General features: G+C 39.2%; 1 protein-coding gene across 4 annotated transcripts in view; it reads right to left on the bottom strand.

Annotated features, from left to right (window-relative positions):
• RPS6KC1 (ribosomal protein S6 kinase C1) overlaps window positions 1-22423 on the bottom strand; it is an 84148-nt gene that overhangs the window by 56858 nt on the left and 4867 nt on the right. For 2 of the 4 annotated variants that reach the window (XR_006180674.1, XM_042880245.1), the window contains exons 3-7: window positions 18253-18373; window positions 11631-11746; window positions 8823-8916; window positions 5430-5489; window positions 4291-4653 (exon numbers count right to left, since the gene is read on the bottom strand). Coding sequence is in view for 3 of the 4 variants with exons in the window: in XM_042880245.1 (XP_042736179.1) it covers window positions 4291-4653; window positions 5430-5489; window positions 8823-8916; window positions 11631-11746; window positions 18253-18373 (754 nt within the window). In the remaining variant the exon portion in view is untranslated. Of the gene's footprint in view, window positions 1-4290; window positions 4654-5429; window positions 5490-8822; window positions 8917-9281; window positions 9336-11630; window positions 11747-18252; window positions 18374-21568; window positions 21668-22423 lie in introns of those variants that run through there. The other 2 variants (XM_042880253.1, XM_042880266.1) reach the window with 2 other exon arrangements.

The raw sequence follows: 22423 nt of genomic DNA, 5'->3' as shown, positions 1-22423 counted from the left end.
ATACCTCTCAGAAAACAGGTCTATTGTTTCCTCAAAGATGCTCTCATCTGGCACAATCACTGTGTAGCTCAAAAACTGCATAGAGATTGCCACTCTCAGCAAGAAATACTACTCATAAGACTTCACAAGTTATATTCCTTTAACATAGCTACTGCTTTGTACAGAAGTTGGTTTCATAAGTATTATTCAACAAACAAGCAAAGGTTCTTTTTAATCTGGAAGCCAGAAACATGCTCATGGAAAAGCCACGGCTTTTCTCCTCTCTTCACAAAGCACTGTCTGGCATTCTGTTAGTCATGCTCCTGTTTGCATTCCTGGCTCCATCACAAGCTCAGATCATAGTCCATCATAATTCCAGTAATTAGAAACAAGTCGGTTTGTTTTCAGTATATCCAGAAATATCACCTAGCTGTCTAAAGTATTCCCAGTATTTCACTGTATATGCATTTCTGGGTTAAAAGTCAAAGTCATTGTATCAAGGTTCCAACAATTTGTGTAATTTCTGTTCCAGCTCTGTTTACTGGATAAACATGAAAATAGCACGGAGCAGTGAGAAATCGACATTCACAGCCTGCTTTCAAAGACACCAACAGCTTATCTAGGAGCTGTAGATAACCAGCAAAAACAGAAATACCTGGGAAATATACTTGTGGCTGCAAAGCTGACTTACGTACCACGCACTTCATGCAACGATGTCCACACTGCCTAGCTGAACCAGCCTCACACAGTAAATAACTATTAATTGTGCTTAGCCACAGCTGCTAACACAAACACCCCAGATCTATGACAAAGCAAATGGATCATACACCTTCAGATGTTAATATGTAACAAAGAGCCTCATATGCAGCAGTCTAGGAATGGACAAGTTTGTATTCTAAGCTACAGGGAACAGAGTTTGTACTTTTCTACACAGAATCACAATATTGCTGTGGCTGTTCTTGCTCCATCACATGTTTGAAGTGATTTAAATGCAGCAACATGCAACAGCATTAACTATGTTTTTACAGCCAAGATCCATAATGGATACAACTAGAGAATGGTGGGAGTTGAAGAAAGAGGAGCAATTCACACCAGAAGGAGCAGGACTCCCTTCTTTATTCCAAATATCCTTTTCCATAATTTCAGGCCCCTAATCAATTTTTTCCTAACACAAATTACTTTCTGCATCGAAGTCAGGAAAGCACTAACTTTGTACAAAACACAGTTGATTTCCAGCCTAGAAGTTGGTGGCTCGCAATCGATAAGTGCTTTTTTTCCGCCACTGGGCCTGAAGCAATGCATTGACCTCAAAGTACTCTGACATGCTAATAAAACAAATGAGCAGCTATAACTGTGAACCCAAGTTTCTATCAATTAGTGTATTTATTTTCTAGTATGGTTAAAAAGTATGAAAATTTGAAATTCTCAAACAAGTCAGGAATACTCACTCCCAACTTGAATTTCTGAAGGTTTCAGCTCAACCAGCTACACAACCTTTACAAACCTGCTTTGTGCAAGTGCCAAAATCCTGCACACAGCAGGTCCCAGAAAACACAAGAGGGGATCAGGATCTGCGTATTTCAAGGAAAGAGAAAATGATGGCAATCATTCCCTTTGTGTGAATGTGAGGGAGCTCTGGCAGCGAGGAAATGGGAAGTTACAAGAGGTACAGGTAGTTCAGGAGCAGCAGAGCCCTCAGATGCCACTCCAGGAATTTGTTCTCCTTCCCACTGGCAAATATGTTCAGCACTGAATATGTATATGGAGCAGAACCAGGCCCAAGACATTTGTAGGGCAGATGTCCAGAGACCAAGTTATACTACAGCCTCTCAGAGCGTACACTGCCTTCATCTCCCAAGTGGCACACATCCAGTCTTGCAGCAGGACTGTAAAACAGGACATGGAAGGATTCTGCACTAAAAGTCCACAAGAGACTAGCAGAGGAAAATACACATACAGCACACACAGTATAAGTGACAGCACTTCTGAGAGCACAGATAGTTGAAAATGAACTCAAGATGGACACTTCTTTGGTGTAAGCCTGTGCAATACCTCGTCTCACCCTGTAGAAGTACACCAACTCAGAGAGCTGAGGTCACTGGTAGCATGACAGATGAGCTGCCCCAGCTGCCTTTATGGAAGCATGCTACTCCTAACTAAACAATAGGTCTGTAAACTCACAGTAATAAACTTACTCATACGTGATTTTGAAGACGTAGATTTAAGAAGTAAGAACTTCTCGTGCCAAGCCTAAAGGAGGCGGCAGGTAACAGAGAGATCTTTATCTTTTAGATATGCCTAATCAGTGCGTGGAGGCATTTCACTTCCACAGTAATTCTCAGAGAAGTTTCAAACAAGGGATGAATGACGGTTCTTTTTTCCTCTGGTACATTAGTTGCATTTTCCAATGGTAAGTGTCAATTCCTATTTCCTTGGTGCCACCATGTGGCAAAAGCATGTACTGCCATTTTACATGCAAAAGCCACTTTCAGTTCGATCTAAAGAAAGGCTGCATTTGCAGACAATACATGTCTGCTTTGAAAGGTACAGTCACTTTAGATTGGTGTGTAAGTATGTACGAATGCTGTGTTTCACTTTCAAAAAATACATAGGCTAATTTAGACAAAAAAGGATAAAAATACCAAATGGCAAAAGACAAGAGGCATTTGGCAACAGCTGCACCACCCTCACCTTCAAAACAGACCCATTATTATCCACATGAACTACATAACCAGTACTGCTGAAATGATGGGGACTTTTTATTGCAACACACAGTGAATATTCACAAATCAGTGTTAAACATACCACCTACTAATTAAATATACAAGAGCTAACTCCTGGATTAGGCTTTTCTGTTATTTCAGTTTTTTGTGTGGGGTTTTTTAAACTGTCTTTATAGACAATTAAGCACACTTTTTAAGCTCAGAAGCGAGCACAAGATGAGCTGGATTCATGCAAATCTAAGCTAAGTGCCCAGCAGAGGATGACCAACCTCCCCACTATCTCCACATCCATGCAGAGTGACAGAGAAAGGAAAAATGATGAGATGCCTACCTAGAACCAGTCTGTACACATTTCTATTCCCAAGGGAAGGCATTTTGATTACATCGACAAGCCATGACAAGCAGCAAAGCAGCAGCCCTACTGACAACCACTGGGACAGCACACAAAAAAAGGGGTTTCGCTTTTGCCAGAAAGTTAACTGATATTTTACGTAAAGTGCACACCTTCAGCCTTCATTGTTAGCTTATCCATCATTTTCTTCCAGCCTCCATTAAGGCAGCTCAGTAGGTTAAGTTCCATTCCTACAATTGTTCACAGGGCTTAGACCACTGCTGAGCTCTGTACTCAGATGGAGAACAGGATTCTACTTGTACATGCACATTAGCATTTAAGTTCAGCTCTGGAGCAACAAAATATTCATGTGCTGTATGCTGTTAAACAATGCCACAATTCTAATCTCACTCATTTGATCTGTGTCAAACAGAAGCACAATACACAGACCTTGAATTCACTCCAGGAAACAACAGATCTCTTCCTGTGGTCATTTTATTCTATTGTTGAACAAAATGCAAATACATGAGGTTATCCCTCTAGATTCTCAAGAACTAGAGATGGAAAGGGATAAAACTGTCCCTTGACTGACAGGGTACAAGGAGACTCTACAGAAGTTTACATGGAGTTGTACTTCATCAGTTAACAATGGTTTTTGCAGATATACTGATGCATCAAAGTCTTCTGAAAAAAATCCTGTTCTCCTCCAGCAGCATAAGCATGTAAATTTCTATGCATCTTTTAGCTAGAAAAAGGAGAACAGTTAAATGAAAGAAGCAAGAGGCTGTGAGCCAAGAATACTTCTAATCCTGTTGTGATTGAAAAGTTAACCTGAGTCTGCCTCTCCCCATGTGTAAAATGGGGATAATTAATCCTCACTTAACCATGTAAATTAAATAATGTTTCAACAGTGCTGCAAGTGCCACACATTAATTAATGCCTAGGTAATAAAAAGGAAAGAGACAAAAGTGGAGCACTTTGCTACTTACCTGCAAGTCAGAGGTTGTGCTGCAATTTTGAGTAGGAGATATTTGGCACTTGGAAGATTAGACCCTAGCTTATTATTCAAGTCTTAAAGAGAAAGATTTCTCTCTGTCTTACAAGCACAACAGCTATCAAGCAGATGAAAGCCAGGCACACATTTTTCTGCATTTCATATCACCTCCTTGCAACACAATAAGCAGATGTAACTAAGGAAATACCATAATCAAATACCCATAACCAAAGGTAAAACAAACAATATGGGAAGATCCATACCTTGAACACCTTCCAGAAGTAAATCAACACCCTTTCTATAAAAGCTGAAAGCAGCTTCGTAGTCTTCTTCTTCCTCCTTTTTCAAGGCCAGCTTTATCAACTCGCCTGCTTTCTCTAAGTAATCTTGTTTGCCAGGCTTGGGTTTTAAGCTTCCAGAAAACAGACCATGGCTCTCCCTTTCTCCTTCAGGTTTGCTCCACTCCTGCTCAGATGCCACAGCGCTTTGTACTGGGGGCTCAGAAGTATGGCAAAGGCCAACAGCTCTGCTGGGAGAACTGTGGTTGGATGCCATTCCATCATCTAATTCAGCAAGAGAGTCTACATCAACTGTCAAAGAGATCAGGTCGCTGTCACTGGAGAAGCCTGAAAGCACGACAAGACAGACATTTATCACTCTACATTATATACCGCAGGAATATTCAACATTCTTTATCGCATTCAAATATTTTAGCCTGCTTTTCACCTTTCCAACTTCCTAAGACTTTGCGCACAAAAATTTTCCAACTTAAAAATGGCTTTTGAGTAACCAGAGATACGGTTTTTTAAAAAGTTAGCTACAAACTCTGCAGAGCAATTCTTCATTTTAATACAGGGAATGAAGAGACAAACATCTAACACCCAACTTTAACCTTCAAAGCCTGCTCACTGCTGGAGCCCAGGAAGCTAAATCTCCCTGTGTGAGTGCTGTTAGAATAGCAGAAGCCAGATCATTGTTGCAAGATCTCTCTGTATATACTGTTTTAAATCAGTGAAATGAAACATCCCAAAATGATTCAATTAGGACTTCGAATTCACAGTTTGTCAGCTTCTGCATCACACAGCACTTTAATTCATGACTACCATATATACTATTCTTCCATTGTTAAGATGTGGTAAAAAATGGATTATACCTCTTTCACTGGAATTTCACAGCTTTTATTTTATTTTACATTTGCCACAAGCATACACACTTACTTCAAACTGATCTTCAGTAATTTCAAACTACAGAAACCTAGAAGAGTTATTTGGGAATAAGTGGCAAAGATATTTTACATGCACACCATTCTGTGTGAATCATCATCCACATAAGGTGTCCATCCATAATTATGACTCTTTAATAATTCGAACTCCACAAAACTAATTGAAACTTCAGAGCTCACCTCCACATTCCGACTGGCTTGTAAGCGTCACATCATCAAGTCCACTTAAGTCTTTCCGAACTGAAAAAGACAAGAACGATAAAAATGGTTCTGATACCCTTTTGCATAACAGATTAGATGTTCACTTGCCATCAAAAACAAAAGATATGGCCCTGCTGCAGGTAAAAGTATGTAATGTGAAACTGCTCTTGAACTGGCTATCAGAGATATTCATTTGGTAGCACACCATTAAAACTGACAGCAAAGTCAGACTTGCCATTTCTGGCTGCCACCAAGGTTAAAATCAGAACACAATCATTTGCTTAGGATGGCTAACTCAAACCTCAGCACTCCAACTCACCTAATTTCAACAACAATAGGACTTTAATCCCTATCTCACACCATTCCAATGATTTACAGTTAACAAGACTTACAACAGAAGAGTCTTCAAAGCTGGGACCTACATCTACAAACTAAGAAAAAAATGCCAGGTTTCAGTCTCAAAAAATGTCATTCCAGAATAGTACTCTGCATGAGACATATGGAGCGAGCAATGAATTTGGCAGTGCCACCTGGATATCACGTAGCAGTTTGTTTTATCACCTTGGCACATGTACCTACTGAAGCAATAAAACAAGCAAGAAGGTCAAGGCATTTAGCTGTTTGTACAAGCAACAAAAGTAAATTTTGAGCTAAAACCGGCTGTCTTGTTTTCTTCTGTATTATCAACAGAGTCAAGAGTTTATGCACGTTATCAGGAAAAGTATTCTGTCTTCTTCAAAAAGAATGTGTAGCAGCAAGGAGGTGACTCAAAGGCACCTAGCTCAAACTTTCATTTTGATTTTGCAGCTCTAGAGTTCAGAAGGGAAGGGGAGACAGGGAGGTTTACAATTTATGGAAGAGTAGAGAGAAAGCACACACATTTGCTAAGCACTGTAGAAATGTTGCTTCTCCAGAGCTAGCAAATCATTTAACCTAAGTGAGAGGGAAAAAAAAAAAAGGCAGGAAGAAAAACAAATTACCAGTCATTACTTGGTCTAAAATCAAGCCATGACAATATTCAGTGACACAAGACTACTGGAGAATACAGGAGTGCACAGGTGCTCTCAAGACACTGCTCCAGATCTTTTCAGGGGAGGAAAACACAGCAGTGTTTACAATGAGAAGAAAACTGTAGCTTCATGAATACATAAAGAAGGCAACCTCAAAACGGACCAGTTGGAGGAAGACAGAAGATTCATTAGGATATCAGTGATTAGGTATCATCTGCCGAAGTTAAACTTAAATTTGGCTGTTCACGACTAAATTTACGAAATAACATTCAGAGGCACCAAATGTTCTTCTTCAGTGAAAAAAAAAAAAATCACAAGTTAGGGAATCTGCACATGCAAACAGAGCTGACTGATGGAGAAAGGTGAATGAATGGAAGAGAGTGAATGGATGGAAACAAGACCCTTGAAGGCCATCCAGTTCCAACCCTCCACCATGAACAGGGACTGCTCCCACTAGACCATGTTGCTCAAAGCTGCATCTAACACCTTGAATGCCTCCAGGGATGGAGGACCCACAGCCTCTCTAGGCAAGCTATTCCAACACCTCACCACTCTGTGAGTAAAGAATTTCCTCCTACTATCCAATCTAAATGTACTCTCTATTAGCTTAAAACCATTACCCCTTGCCCTACCACTATCAGGCTGTGTTTTGTAGAAAGGGTGCACTGGTCTCCCAGACTATATGAATCAGGACACATCTACACAGAATATTTCAAACAGAGCTGTCTCCTGCAGCTGACTTGACCAGAAGCTGCACTAACAGAGCTTGCATGGCACAGAACCTGAGATAATAAACTTTGCTTAGGGGAGTGGTATAAAACCCAGTTCCATCACCACACAAATCGCAGTCACAGGGCTTCCAACCAGCATGAGGGGTAGGAAAAGTCTGAACTGCATCTGCTTATTTCTGGAAGGAAAGCATGAATGTGGTAAAACCAGAAGGAAGAAAAAAAGGGGAAAAAAAAAGATGATGTTCCAAGGGGATTTATCTAAAGAATGTGGCAACTGGTATAGAAAAACTTTGGAGAGGGGGTTCAACAGATGAACATTGTCTCACATATCTAGAGAGGAAGATGAGTGACAGTCAGCAAGATTAGAAAGTACTGTGATGCTCTGAGATGTGCCCTCTTGAAAAGCACAGAGATCCTTGTAGAAGTATTTAAAGCATGAACTGTCAAACTGTTAGAGAAGCAGGATATTTATTGTTCATCTTGGTTCAAAAAAAAAAAAAGCCCATCAGTTTGATCCTTCTACCATTAACACGCATGTATTCTGCAGGGTGAACTTTGTCTTAAAAGAACAGGCAAAACAGAGAAAACACAACAGAACCTTATTAGCAAACACCAACTTCTGTTAAGCAAACACAAGCCCCTTCTCAGTAGGACAGTTTGGAGGAACAGTGCTCATGGGGAGGCTGTGTCAGCCCACAAAAACAGAGAACTAACTAGTCCAAACTAGCTATGATAATCAGACTAGAAGAATTATATGCAAACAGGGAGAGGACTCAGAGCCGAGTATTGCCACTGCCATCTAGAGGCCTTAAAGACAGCTGTTACTTTCTCTCCCAAATCCCACTCGCCATCGTTTGGTTTCAAACTTAAGAAAGCATGAGTCGCAAGACGTTAGTATACTTAATATCTGAAGTATACATGTATTACTTAAAAATTTAAGTATATCTGTTATAATAATATATACTTACATGCTGTTACTCTCTTTAACAAATCCTATTTGCCAACATTAGGTTTCATACACAAGAAACTGTGAGCATAATTTTTAAGTATATCTTCTGGGTTCTACTCAGCAGTTAAACCCTGGTGGCATCCAGGGCACGAACAGCTAAATAAGAACCCTCTGAAATGAATACAGCAATTCAAATCTTAGACCTATTTTTCATGCTCTGGGCAAATTCAAAGTTACCTAAATATTTATTGATCAATCTCAAAATGATTTTAAAGTTCCCTGCAAATTTTTACTACCAGAGACTTAAGTCACAATTCATCATGAATGCTACCAGATCACTTACCCAACCTTTTGGAATCAGGTGGGACTGCGTACATTTACACCAGAGAGGTCAGTTCCCACTGATACCTGAAGAAGTTCTTTTTGAACAACAGAGCAGCAGGACATTTAAAGTGGACCAGACAAACTCCCAGAAAATGTCCTGTTATAAGCAAACTTCTAGCAGAGCAGACAGAGTTCTGCTGAGCCGAACTTTTCTTTTTTTTAAATCCCAGTTTCAACTTATCTGTCATATCAAGCAAACAGAAACGTACAAATGCAGCACTTGTCATTTACACTTGTCATTTATGTGCTCTTTTAAAAGAGATCAAGGTATAAAGCCACATGACAGAAAGAAGCAAACCTTCGGAGCTGCAGTCAGATAGGTTGTCAGTCAGTGAGTCAGACAGAGGCTCAACAGGACCGATCAGTTCAGATCCATCATGTACCTCTCCACCCTGAAGAGAGGGAAAGAAATTATTTAGTTGCTGAGTTCTATGGAAATCTCTTTATATAGCAGTGATAATCAAAATCAACTTTTCTAACCAGTAAATGTTCCACGACTTTCAGTTAATGCACTTAATCAATCTATACATACCTGCAAAATTAGCTTGAAGTTTAATCCTAGTATCATTCTAACCTATTCAACAACTGTGTAAAATAGCTGGTATAATTTCTCACAGACTTCAATAGGCATAACGCTGTAACACAATAGAAAGCACAGCAATGACAGCGTAGCAGCAAAGCCCCATGCTGCAACAAGTGAGGATACGCTCAAATGCAGCAGCCACAGACAGAGAAACAAAGGAAAGAAGCTGCTTACCATCAGGAGGCCTCAGGCACACAGGGATCTCCTGCAAGATACCCTTGCCTCCACTGCCAACCCTTAAATGAGATCTGGAAAGGGGTGGATCATGGTTCTACCCCTTGCAGTCACCCAGGTGCACTGCATGCACCTGAGCTCTCCTGAGTTGGCCCTGCCTTCCCACCAGGTGCTCAATCACTGCTTCAAGCCCTGACTTTCCATTTCCACTACAAATGAGTGACAGTAAGCCTGACCAAATCCTTCTAGCTAAACTCCACGCATTGCGCAACATAAAACTAGGAAAAACTTCTCTGAAAGGGTGTTCAGGAGCTGGAACAGGCTACCCAGGGAGGTGGTTGAGACACCATTTCTGAAGATGTTCAAGAAACATTTAGATGTTATAATAAGGAACACAGTTTAGTGGGGAAAATATTGGTGGCAGGTGGACAGTTGGACTTGATGATCTTGGAGATCTTCTCCAACCTTGGGGATTTTATGACTATGAAAATTCAGAATGCACTCCTTCTAAAGAACCAAAGCAAAACAAGGGTTTTTGCTCAGGCCACAGTTGCTTGCCACAGACCACTTAGGTATCAACTTCAGCTTCTGTGGTGAGTAACACAAGTCCTGAACCACACAGGCTGCAGCAGGTCTACCTACAGGATCTAGAGTTTTACATGGAGAGAACAGTGATGCTCCAGCTCTCTTATGGTTTGAGTCTGTGCCATTTCATGGTATTCCCTAGGTCAGCAGGGCCCTCACACAGAAGTGTCTGTGGATCAGATTAATAGCCTAACCAGGATCTAATATCCTGAGTTTTGGACAAAAGAAGATAAGGCCAGGGCCAGTATATAAGGACAGTGTTATACCCTTCTAAGCCTGGAAAGCATTATAGGTAAAGTATCAAAAGAAACAGTTAATTGCATGAGGAAACAGAATCACAGAATCACAGAATTGTAGGGGTTGGAAGGGACCTCCAGAGATCGAGTCCAACCCCCCTGCCAAAGCAGGTTCCCTACACCTTGGGTTTGTTTTTTTGTTTTTTTTTTTGCTGTTGCTTTATGTTTTATGTTTATATTGATGTCATTTTGTCACTGTTTTTTTAATTTTCTGCTTCGCATTTCAAGTTCATCCCTTCCATGCACTTTTATTATAAATGCACCACCTCCAAAAGCATTTCTAATCTGTCTTGAACTATTCCAGCACATTTCCACATCAGTAGTCTGTTTTCCTGGAGTCAGCAGTACATAGATAGACACAGCATCTCCCTCAGTTCCTTCTAAGACTTCAGTGACCAACTCTATTTCTCCATGATTACATGCACAGAAATGTGACAAGCAACAAAACCACTCACACATGGAGCTGAAGGACTCTGAGCTGGTGACTGATCAAACCATGAGGCTTTCTTACAGAAAAACATACAGTAGCTGATGCTATGTTGAGCTCAAGCTTGCATAAATCTCCTTGTAGACATATTTACTCCTATAAAAATGAATGCCATTTTAGGTTTGTTCATTGCCTTATAAAGTCAGAAAAGCCTTCACTTTTAGCCTTTTCTGAACAAATATCCAAAAGCACGGAAGTATTTAAAAATAAATTTTAAAAAGTGTAAATGGAAATAAACTAAAAAATATTTAAATTCATTCTCCTATTTAGCATTACTTCCAATGCTTAACAAAAATATCTTTATTATGCAATAACTGTTCCATGAACTTGAGTTGTAATTTGTAAGCCTTGCTGTAATCTTGCTTTTGCATGTATCATTTAAAGAGACTAAACACGTCAATACACTTTTAACCCAATCTAAACCAAATGAGCATTTATTTAATTTCAGGGAGTTATTATCATGTTTACAAGTAAATTGATGCTTATCTGCCTGTGGAATATTGGAATTAGCTAAGTACTGAAAATAAAGAGGTTTGAAGAAACTATTGAAAGTGAACTGCTTCAAATGTAATAAAAAGAAAGTCTCAACTTACTGTCCTAAACTGTATTCTGGTGAGTGGTTCTCATAACGCTGTGCAAGTAGCATACTTAACTAGTTACATGCCAAATTGATGGTAGAGTTTTTATTGCTTCCCTACATCATCCAGATTTAACATCACTGGTTTTGCTCATCATTTGGTAAGCAAGAATTCCAAATCCCTTCACCTAAAGTTCCTGTAGACCTTTCCACCTTAGAGGTATGATACACCTTTTTGGTTTTTTCCTCAAAGCTACATTTTGAGAGTGAATGGAAAACTGCCAGTTGCTTCAGAAAGCATGTCAGATCAGCTGGTTGGCATTCTATTGTTATAAACAAAGCAGAATCAGCAGTATACTTTATTCCTATCAATAAGGAAAATGTTCTTGCAAATACTAACAAACCTTAAAAAACTCTTCAAGCTGTTTGCTGTTGTAGAGAGCAGGGATATTAGCAGAAAACTGCAACAGGTCTTCAGCACATTGCCTTCTTTCTTCAATCACGGTTTCATCAAATCGCCCTGGAACAGACACGTGGATTGACAGTTTTAGAAATAACTAGATATTTATTCTGCAATAATAACCACCACAGAGTAAATAAATATTTATTTAAAAATAAATAAATGAATAAATAAATAAAGCAATGTTCTGGAGACAATGCCCTGAGCCAATGGAAGTCATTCCAGTGCTTCAGAAGAACACAGCAAATCTTCAATCTTCCTATTCTCAATTATCCCTAGAGTACCACCTTCTGCAATCCACTTGCATGATGAAAGCTGGCAGCTACAACAAGAATCCTTCACACTCCCATCGTAAGAATATGTGAGGCAACACTCTTCATTAGCCAAGAGACACTAACGGATGTCCAGTGTTGTCTAACAGTAAATGATACGTGTGCAATTTGACAATATGCCAGTCAGTGTCAGCCTTGATTACAGCCCAAATCCTGTAAGGAGCTGAGCATTCTTCACGTGTTCTCAAGAACGATGCATGACATGAGCAGAAAGCAGAAATATTGCTAAAAGCCCCCCAAACAGATAATTGATTCTAAGGTGCTATTTATGGAGACAAATCGCAGTGAGACAGGGAAGTTACAGCTCCAAGCAGATAGGGCCTCATCTGCCCTGGATTCAGGAGGTAATCAGAGCTGGGAGGCAGCTCATTTACCAAAATGTACAATCCTTTCCCTTTTCCCTTCCCAGCACCCAAGACGTTCCAATTAGGAAAAAATAAAAAAATAAAAAAAGTGTTTAAAAACCAATCACACAGCTCACCTCAGAGATTTGCTTCTCAGGAGAAAGGACCCTTGCATTACTACCTTAAATCCACATTCTTCACAATTGCACACAACTTCTTTTAGCTTTTCATATCAACATCACTTTGTTGTTGAAATAGTTATAAGTTTACAAAAGGAAAAGGGCAGAGGTGAACAGTAATAATTGGAGGAGAATAGAAAAGATAGTTGAAACAGCTATACAGAGGGAAAAAAAAGGACTGGGAAGACAAGTTCAAGAAATAGTATTGCTATAACAGCATGACCATAAAAATAAGAGCCACCTATAACAGCTCTGTGGCATTAACCTTTGAAGAGGACAAAAGATGCATTGAATACAAAAGCAAAATTCATTTATACTCAGAACAAGAAAAAAAAAAAATCCCAGAAGAAAATATCAAAGCAGGACTCTTTCTAGAAATTCTTCAAGTAAATAGCTCCTGCCCATGTGGTAACAGAAAAAAGAAAATAAAACTAGAAAGACATGTACATACTCAGAAGATCACAAACACAGCTTTTGGGGATTATTTTTTCCACGAAAAGAAAGAAAAGACATTGCTGGGCTAATTTTCAGCTGGATCAGCCCCATGATTTGTTCACCCCGGCCATTCAGCTGTACAAACATTAGCAGACATACAAAAGAGTGGGCAACAAGTAAGCAGAAAGAAGGCAAAGGCAATGCTATCACATTCAGTGGCAATGCTGAAATCAGGCCATATCAAACTGCTCATCAAACTTCAGAGGCCTTCAGAGCAACACTGTAGGAGCATTATGGTTTTTGCCTCACACCAAGAAAAACAGGATATCATGAAAAAAGAATTTCCCTCAATAAAGCGTAACAGCATGAAATAAATTAATCTACAAAGTAACACAGATGCTAATGCAATGCATCAGAAAATTGATTACAAAGAAATTAGCAGCTAACAAAGTGAGAAATGTACAATCTGCACAAAAAAGTGATTCTGTAAGACACCATTCCTAGTTTCCCAGGGATCCTTCTCTCTCCATTATAGGCCTTCATCAAAACAATTAAGAAGTGGTTTTCTTCTTCCTCACCTTCTCCAAGCTTCCATCAGGCACAGGCAACATGCACTCAGGCCTACAGGCTGAACATGCTCATGCTCATGTGCAAGTCCAACAGGCAGCAGCTGGCTCCTCCTTCCCTTAGGAAGACACAGCGTGGGCACACTACTCACTGGGATGCTGTTTCACACACTTCACAGAAACATCATTAGGCACCTCATCTCTCAAATTCAGCTGATCCACGTGAGCAAGAGATTTGACTTTCTGACAGTGCAATTATGTAAGCCTTATTTTCTTAGGGAGCTGAGCAAGAACAAAATTCACTAAGATGTATGTTGGAATAAAGCTGCTGAAACATTAAAGTCACTGTTACATTTCCTGGTTCATCAGCACCACGATACACTAACAGAACAACCAGTTTCAGAATTACAGGACTTCTTGGGATGGAAAAATATTATTTGGCACTGGTTTGTTCCCAGACTGTCATCTTTGCAACAGTTCCATGCCCAGACACCCTTACTGAACTCCTTCCCACTCCCCTAGTTTTCCTGTTGCTCCTGTTTTCCTGTTTTTCCCTGTTTTTTCTGTTTTTCCTGTTGTGCTTTGGCTGGTCTCTCCATTCTCAGTAAGACTTTCAGAAGTACTCAGATACCTGATCTGACTCTTCAGACACAGTCTAAATGATATCTTCCTGCACCTATGTCAATGTAATTTCCACTGCTCTTCACGTCTCTTAGACAAATGAAAACTTCATGACAGAGATCATAGCTTTCCAGAGTTTTAGGAAATCTCAAGCTCAGTTTCATCGTACAACCAATGCATTAACATCATTGGGCTACTCCTCCAGCAACTGATGCTTTCAGAATTTCCTATGAGCATGGAAATCAAATGCAAATTTCTGTTAAAAGACTTCACCATTCTGTTTCTGGAGCAGATCTGAAAAACAAAGTACCTACCAAAGTTTCTGCTCACAGTGCAGTTTCTCTCAACACTTCAGACCACACATGACACCTAATCCTTAAACAGATTCCTTCATTTGGTATCATTACCTGAGTTTACTATGGTCTGAACGATCACCGATAACACGGGTGGAAAAGTTCATTCTACTTTTTCTATCCTTCACTGGATTTATTTTTCCCTCACCCATACCAAGTTTCATATTTGGAAGCGAGCAGCTTAAAAAAAAAAAACACACACTTGCAGATCATAATTTTCAAAAGATATGCTGCAGAATGTGCAAGGCAGTTCAATTCTGCAGGTGTGACACATCTTCAGTTATCCTAAATACAACAGCACAGCGTGGCTGATCCATTTCTAAATCCTTCCCAGTACTCCACATCACCTCCTGAAACTCCGAATGCTACACTTGAGGTTCTGCTGAGGTTTAACACTTTCAGAACAAATAAGCTCAACTGTCTGATTCAACAGTGCCCACTTGTAAAGTATACTCTCCACAAAACAACACGAACCGTTACTTAAAGTATGTGCATTTAAAAAAAAAAAATGAAACTATGCCATTGGCAGCTATTGGCAATGCTTATAAATAACTAATTTAAAAACTGCAACAAATAAAACATCACCACAGTGAAAAAACATTTCAGAAATGCTTCGGTAAAGCAGCCTGAAAAGGGAAGCTTTTAACAGAGATGTGCTTCACAGCTCACCTTTAACTGAACAAGACTGAAAAGAAGTTTGTCAAAAACTCAGCATCCACAAAGGCTACATGTTTCTCTAATACAAAAAGCACTAGGACTGAAGATACATGCTTTAGGTGGCAATAAGACACACAGCACCTACTACGAAGTAGAAGAAGCATGGAAGGAGCTGTTGTAAAATTTTATGTTTTAAATGAAGATAAATCTTAAATTGGAAAAAATAGGACATTTCTGTTCCTTTCTGCTATCTATGAATTATTTAAAACTTGTTTTTACTTCATTTTTTCTTTCCTGTATTTTTCATTCAAACTTAGTGAGTTTTGCTTAGTTTGGTTTTTAACTTCAAAGAGCATTTTGTCAACAACTACACTGAGTCCTTCTGTAGATTTCCCTCCCTTTGAATGTATGCTGCAGTTACGTTTGTTTGTTCCATACAAAAGAAAGATGTATTTTAAAGATCTTAGATGCCATTCTATTTGTCCCATGTTTATAGACAGTAACAGCTCCCAAATCTGTGTTTCTGACAATTAAATTACTTACGACATTAGAAGTTTGTACTCTTTTCAACCTCCACTTTAATTTCTCTTCCCCCTCCCTTGTGAATAGATACCGTATCTTCTACCTAACATTACATTACAGATTGCAAATGTTGGCTCTGTGAATAACTTGTCCAGCAAGCACTCTAGTTTGTAAATAAGATATAAAAATAATCTCAAGATGAAACTAATACGGCACTCTCTTTTTAAACATCAGTGCACAAGTTCTGACAGAACAGTGAAGCTTACTCCTCTTCCAACTTCAAAAATAAGCAATAAAAAGACCCAAGAGCTGTGTGTAATGTACCTGTTGTGAAAGACAACCTAGGAATTTTACACAGCTCTGCACAGAGACCCATGAAGTCTACACCAGAGCTCAGCCTCCTTGCCCATCACTTGAACATTTCTAACAATAGCAGGCTAAGTCAGTGCCTCCCCGAGAGTAGTTTGCAGACAGCCTGCAAGCCAACTTCCACTTGTTTATGTTCATATATTCTTTAAAACATTCCAGCACCATCCCTACATGCAGCACAGTGAACACGAATAAGCATGGTAGCACTAGATAGCAAAAACTCTACGTCTGGCAGAATTTGGTCCTGAAACTAAGGGAAAAGTTGTGCTTTGAAGGTGGAGGTTTTGTCTCCACGGGAGTTTCCTACTGTTTCTCTGACACTGGAGAAAAAAGAGGGCCGCCAGCAAATACTGCTACAGTGCCACAGCCCAGAGCTGCACAACAGCACTGCTGAATGAAGGGTGACTGAACCACCTCTGCTATGGCACTCCGTGAACTGGCAGGTCTGCCTATCTCAAAGTCACAGGGGGTTGGGGCTTTTTGTTATTTTCTTTTCACGCTTACCACAAGAAATCATAATTTAAAACAAAAAATGCACCAATAAAAAACACGGTGCAATATAAAAAGAATAAACAATGTAGATAAAGTATGCAAAAAACAGCAAGGTGCAAGAAAGGGGAAAAAAAGTCTTAAATGCATGCAAAAATGCCATACATGGAAAAAAACAAGCAAAAACACACACTAGATGCACATCAAAACATAGTACATGTGAAAAGATGAGCAGTCAATGGTAAAAATGTCAAATGCATGCTAGAGGCTGAAACACACTAGCAAGGGACAAGGAAAAAATGTGCAAAAGCTTATGCCACATGCATGCCTACAAACAGTGCATGAGGAAAACATGGAAACATGCAGCACCTGCACGTTGGCTGCTTAAAAAGACACGTGAAAAATAAACACAAAAAAAGAGCACACCTAAGGGCCACCCAGCTGAGAAATGCACCGCATCCAAAGATGCACAAAAAACCACACACATAGATGCCAAAAAATGGAGAAAAGGTGCAAAACTGTACACAAGAGGCATGCCATGAAACTTGAAAAACAGTCAACACACAAACATTAAATTTCAAGGAAAAAAAATATGAAAAATGCTGTGAGAAGTGCAACATGCACAGCAGGCACACAACTTGTTAAAAATACAATATGATACACTACACAACAAAAAGGCTTAAAGCTCAAGATATTGCACACCCAGCAAGATAAGGTTCAAAATACAATGTTACACAACAGGACATTACATTTTAATGTTAAAGTTATTTTAAGCCTTAACACTCGGGAGGATTGGATGGCCTTTTTGGTTGATTGGTTTTTCCTTGAGAGGCACAGAATGTTTTTTTCTTTAGTAGTTGACAGTACAATTGGTTCTCTATGGAGTTCTATACAGAGCCATACTGCTGCAGTGAAAATCCATCTATGGCTACTCTTGGTGATTTCCATCTGGATTACGATAAAACCTTTTTTGGCTAAGTAGCTTTTGCCACATATTTCTCATGTAGAGTCACAGCCCTCTTATGTATAATTAATAGCTTTATGTAATACTGACCTCAAAGGAGTATACAACTGATAGTTATAATTAAATATAACATATATTTTCTCCAACATTGTACTTCTCTGTAACTCATCAATAAACAGTTTATATATGATAGTCTTGTACATTGTTCAAGCACTGTTCACAAAGCTAATACAAACAACGTGCTCCTGAAAACAGGGAACTAATGTTTAACAGATAAAGAATCCTTAGAGTTGGAAGAGGCCTTTAAAGGCCACCTAGTCCAACTCCCCTGCACTGAACAGGGACACCACAGCTAGATCAGGTTGCTCAGGGCCTTATCCAGCCTCGCCTTGAAAGTCTCCAGGGACAGGGCATCAACCTCATCTCGAGGTAATCTGTTCCAGTGCCTCACCACCCTCACTGTAAGAGACTTTTATAGAACATATTACATCAACAAACATAAGTGCTTATTTCTCTAAAATGCACAAGCACATAAGTAATTCCATTTAAAAATAATAATAAAAATACCAAATTGTGAAAGCAGCCCACCTATCGGTAAGACATTCACAACAAACCAAAAACACTGAGCTCAAAAGCACATAGGAAAGACTTCTCCACGCAGCTGCAAAACAAAATGTACTCATGGATTCTGAGTTATCAATACATTTCAGCAATTCAGGAAGAAATCATGCTTACCAAACACTATTGCTTTGGCAAAAGGTGGAAAGAGTTCTGTATGCCTGCAGAGGTTCTTATGAATTTGCCAGAGATCTTTGTGCAGCTTCTTAAAGTCGCTGTATCTCTTCCAAACGACTATCTGAAGCACAGAAAGAGGTGGGGAGTATTAGCAGGCTCGTTGTTCAAAGCACAAATACATTTTCAAGCAAATCAGATCACTACCTTCAGCAAACACATTTAGCAAAAATATACAATCTGAACTGACAAACGTAACAATCATAAAAAATAGTGATTAGGTACCTGTCCCCAGCCCCATTTTGGCTAACAAGACTGCAGCGTACAGACTAAACATTAAGGAAAAGGTGAAAAAAGGACACAGAGGGTGAAAGCAGCAATGTTTCAGCCAGGATGCAGACCAGTTACACAAGGAGCCACTAAGAGAAGGGAAAAAAAAAAGCTAAATGGGAGCATTTCACTATTCACCAAAACTCAACAGCATGCTGTGCTTGGCGCAGGTATGGGGAAGAGACAACAGCAAGAGAAAACTAGGAAAAATAAATCAGTACAAGTGAAGGATTCTTATGGAATCTTATAGACAGAGGATTTTTTATGGACAGAGCATTAAGCACCAAGGACTACAAACTAGCTGATAATTTATGCATCTACATAAAACGCTGACCGTGTGCAAATGCAAGTCCAAATTTTTTATTACTAATAATCATGGTAAAAAAATTGAACAATTCTTTTTGTACTCTAGACTTCAGAAATGCAAGGACAGCATTCATTACAATGGATTTTCCTGATCTGCCCTTTTCAGAAAGAAGCAGCCATCTTGCAGCCAGGTATCTACATTATCCTTCTTCCATCCCATTCTTTGTATCCTGCCATTTGAGAAAGAAGGAAACCCAGTAGGAAAATCAGATCAGGAGAAAAATCAAGCAACAGAATTTGCATTTGACTGCTAACAAGTTTGGTAACTCGTTTCCTAAGATTTAGGAAAATAAATTAAGAAAAAGAACAAAGGCATTTTTTGCTAGACTCATTAAGCCATGGTAATAAAACTCAACACTAATGCAAAGAGACTAGTATAGAACAAAGAAAAACAAAGAGGGTGTAATAAATGCATAAGTTGATTCCAGTGTTCCTTCAGTCACAAATCTCAATCAAGTGAACACAACTAAACACCATTTTAAATATTCCATATATTTATGGTTTAACCAGTTGCATTCTCATGAGCAATCATAATTGAAAAAAATTTACTTTCCTCAAGGAGATCAGATTTAGAGAGAAGTAAAAGGTTTGATTTTAGAGTAATTCTTTTTTTCTTTTTAAGCACCAGGTCAGAGGCCTTCCAATTGTCAGTGGATGCAAGTCATACCTACAGAACAGTGCAGATATAAGGCAATAGGACCGTTAGGAGTGTATATGTAAAGCTTTACCATGGCAACACCCTATTCCCCTCATCAATTTAATTATGTGTAAAGTAGCTGTCCTGACTCAGCCCCACCTACCTACCACACACATGCATCCAGAACTCAGCTGCAATTAGTATTTGATGGAGTTCAACAGGCAAGGCAATTAAAAACAGAATCTCTCAAGAAAGTTAACTAGTGATTTGACTTCCATAAACAATAATTCTCTACTGCTGTACTTCCATTTAATCCAATATCCAGAAAGTGGGTGATCAGCACTTATTGAGTTTCTTAAGAAAGCAAAGTCACAAAACATCAAGCTGCAATATAGTCAGTATTTGGAGACACTGAGAAATGTTGCCAAAAATTAAGAGCACTAAATTCTGTTCCACTACGGAGTATTATTTTTTGCTGCTGCAAGCGTTCTCCCAGTAGCCAGGAGGTTGAAAACATAAAAGGCCTGTAAAGCAAATGAGTGAAGGTCATCCTAAACTCTTTCACAAGCTCATGGAAATCATGCCTTTGCATGCACACAGCTCAGCAAAGTTAGCAAAGCTCCCACTGTAATATACTCTTCAGAAATTAGATTTGGAGGAAGGACGTGTTATACTTTGGGGCCCAACAAAGCACACCAAGTATATCATAAAACAGGAATTAGACTTGTAAGGGAATAATGTGTGTGCTCATCATAGCTAGAGCCACTGTATCTCTATTAACTCATCTGATCTCTGCCTTCCACAAAAAATAACCCTTTCTCCTCAGCAAATTATGGATGAAAAAAAAGAAAATCAACCATGGACTGCCCTAACTAGAATGACTTCATATGCCATGTTGCCATCATCAACACACAGAAGCAAGGAAACTGAAATGAATGCCACAAGCCCTTCAGTATCTGTTAACTCCTCCACATACAATTTTGCATTAACGTCATTCTTCTGAGAAGAAATCCCTTACAAAGTTACCTTCCTTCCTGTCCCAGCAATAACAGGTGAGGACATCCTGAACTCTAGTTGGCTGCAGCGGGAGAGACTGTGCACTAAAGGTATTCCAAAGTGCAGTTATAGAAGAGCTGACAGAAAGCAGAATTGAGATGACTGTACATGGCCTTACATACAGCTGCACATATGTTACTCATTTACTAGCATCACAGCAATGCCATTAAAAGACTTCTGAAAATGTAGGCAGGCATGGCCAAGTGGGAAGTGGTTGCACAGGGAGGCCATAAAGTAAGAGGGATGCTGAATATACAAAATTCTGTCTGTTGGATTTCTAAACAAGTATTCCAGAAAACTGAGATAATTTATTTTCAGCAGGAGCAGATTAGAAGCATCTTTTTTTTTTCTTTCAAACACTGCCCACAGGTCTTTCACTTCACAGGAGATCACTACAACAGCAAAGCTCCCAATCTATGTTGTTTTCCCACTATAATTCTAGCAACTGCAGTCTGCAGTCTTGCTTTTAGTAACTAGGAACTTTGTGGAATCCTGCAAGGCTAGCCTGCATCTATAAAGTAAAGCAAGGACTGAAGGATATGGTTTTGCTGTTTTTTTCAAAATTATTTAAAATATATTCATGCAGTACACTAGCTGAAAGACACTCAATGTATTTTACTGATGAACAGCTCATCAACAGCTGCTATAAAGTGTTTCTCCCACAGATGAAGATTAATGTACTGGCAGAGGGTGCACACGTGTAGGCTCAACTCAGGAGTCTCTCTGGAAGAGGAGACTGAGCTACAAGCTACAGTCACACAGGTCTACCACTAGCTTCATGATCACTCTGATTCTGATAGACTATTTTAATCTTCTATAGCTTAAGAAAAAAAAAAAAAAAAGCCAGAAGCATGAATGCTCATGCTTGTCTCATCCTCAAGAATTCAAAGAAAGATGCAACAAAAGGGGAGTGTAGCAGGCAAGTCTCACCTCTGCCAAGCCACTAATCAGTAACTCATGTCTGACCATACAGATGCAATGAATTCATCTGTGGGCTCTTCTTTCATCAACTATCCAGGTTCTCCTCAACTGTGGTAAGAGACTGCACCAGAAATTCAACATATGCATGTTACTCAATGTCTGAAAAGCCATAAGGTTGTGCTTTTGAAGGAAGATACTGCATGTACATCATAATAGTATCAGCAATGTCAAGTCATTAGTCTAGAAGAAATCAAGAAGGAAACAAAAAATAGATTTTCCAAGGCATTAAAGTGATACAAGGCTTATTCAGAGCCTTTTTGGAAGAGGCAAAGAGCAAGCAATTCAAAAGTTTTATCAAAGTACATCATGGGAAAATACTTAAGGATCCTCAAAGGGAGACGCATAATATATGACTTGTAGTCTGATCTCCCTCAATTACTCCCACGTGCCTCCATTTTCCCTGCTCACTAATAGCCAGTAATGATGTAGGCTTTTCCATGAAGTATTGGTTAAAGAGGACTATAATACCTACAGCTGAGACCTAAGACTTGGATAGCAGACTGATCTCTAATTTTACCAGTAGGAGTTAAGTAACCATCAATTTGCCAATTCCAGCCCTGAGAAAAGAGCTTGCAAAGTTATCAAAGCCTTCTTGTCATCAAAAGACACTTTACTTCCTAAGACTTTGTTTCAAGTCACATTCATCACTGAGGGCAGAATTGCAACATGTTACACCAGCGACTGTTTTCAAGTATGAAAGCAAAAAACAGATGGAAACATACAAAAAAAAGAGTTTGCACAATTACGATGACAAAATACACAGAAATTGCTAAATTACATCAAAGATACTTCAAAAGGCATAAT

Source organism: Lagopus leucura, unplaced genomic scaffold (assembly GCF_019238085.1).
Source record: "Lagopus leucura isolate 7727_CA_CO unplaced genomic scaffold, USGS_WTPT01 Super-Scaffold_73, whole genome shotgun sequence".
Taxonomy (NCBI): domain Eukaryota; kingdom Metazoa; phylum Chordata; class Aves; order Galliformes; family Phasianidae; genus Lagopus; species Lagopus leucura.
The sequence above is the reverse complement of the archived record's forward strand: the minus strand, read 5'-3'. Positions and strand labels throughout refer to the sequence as shown.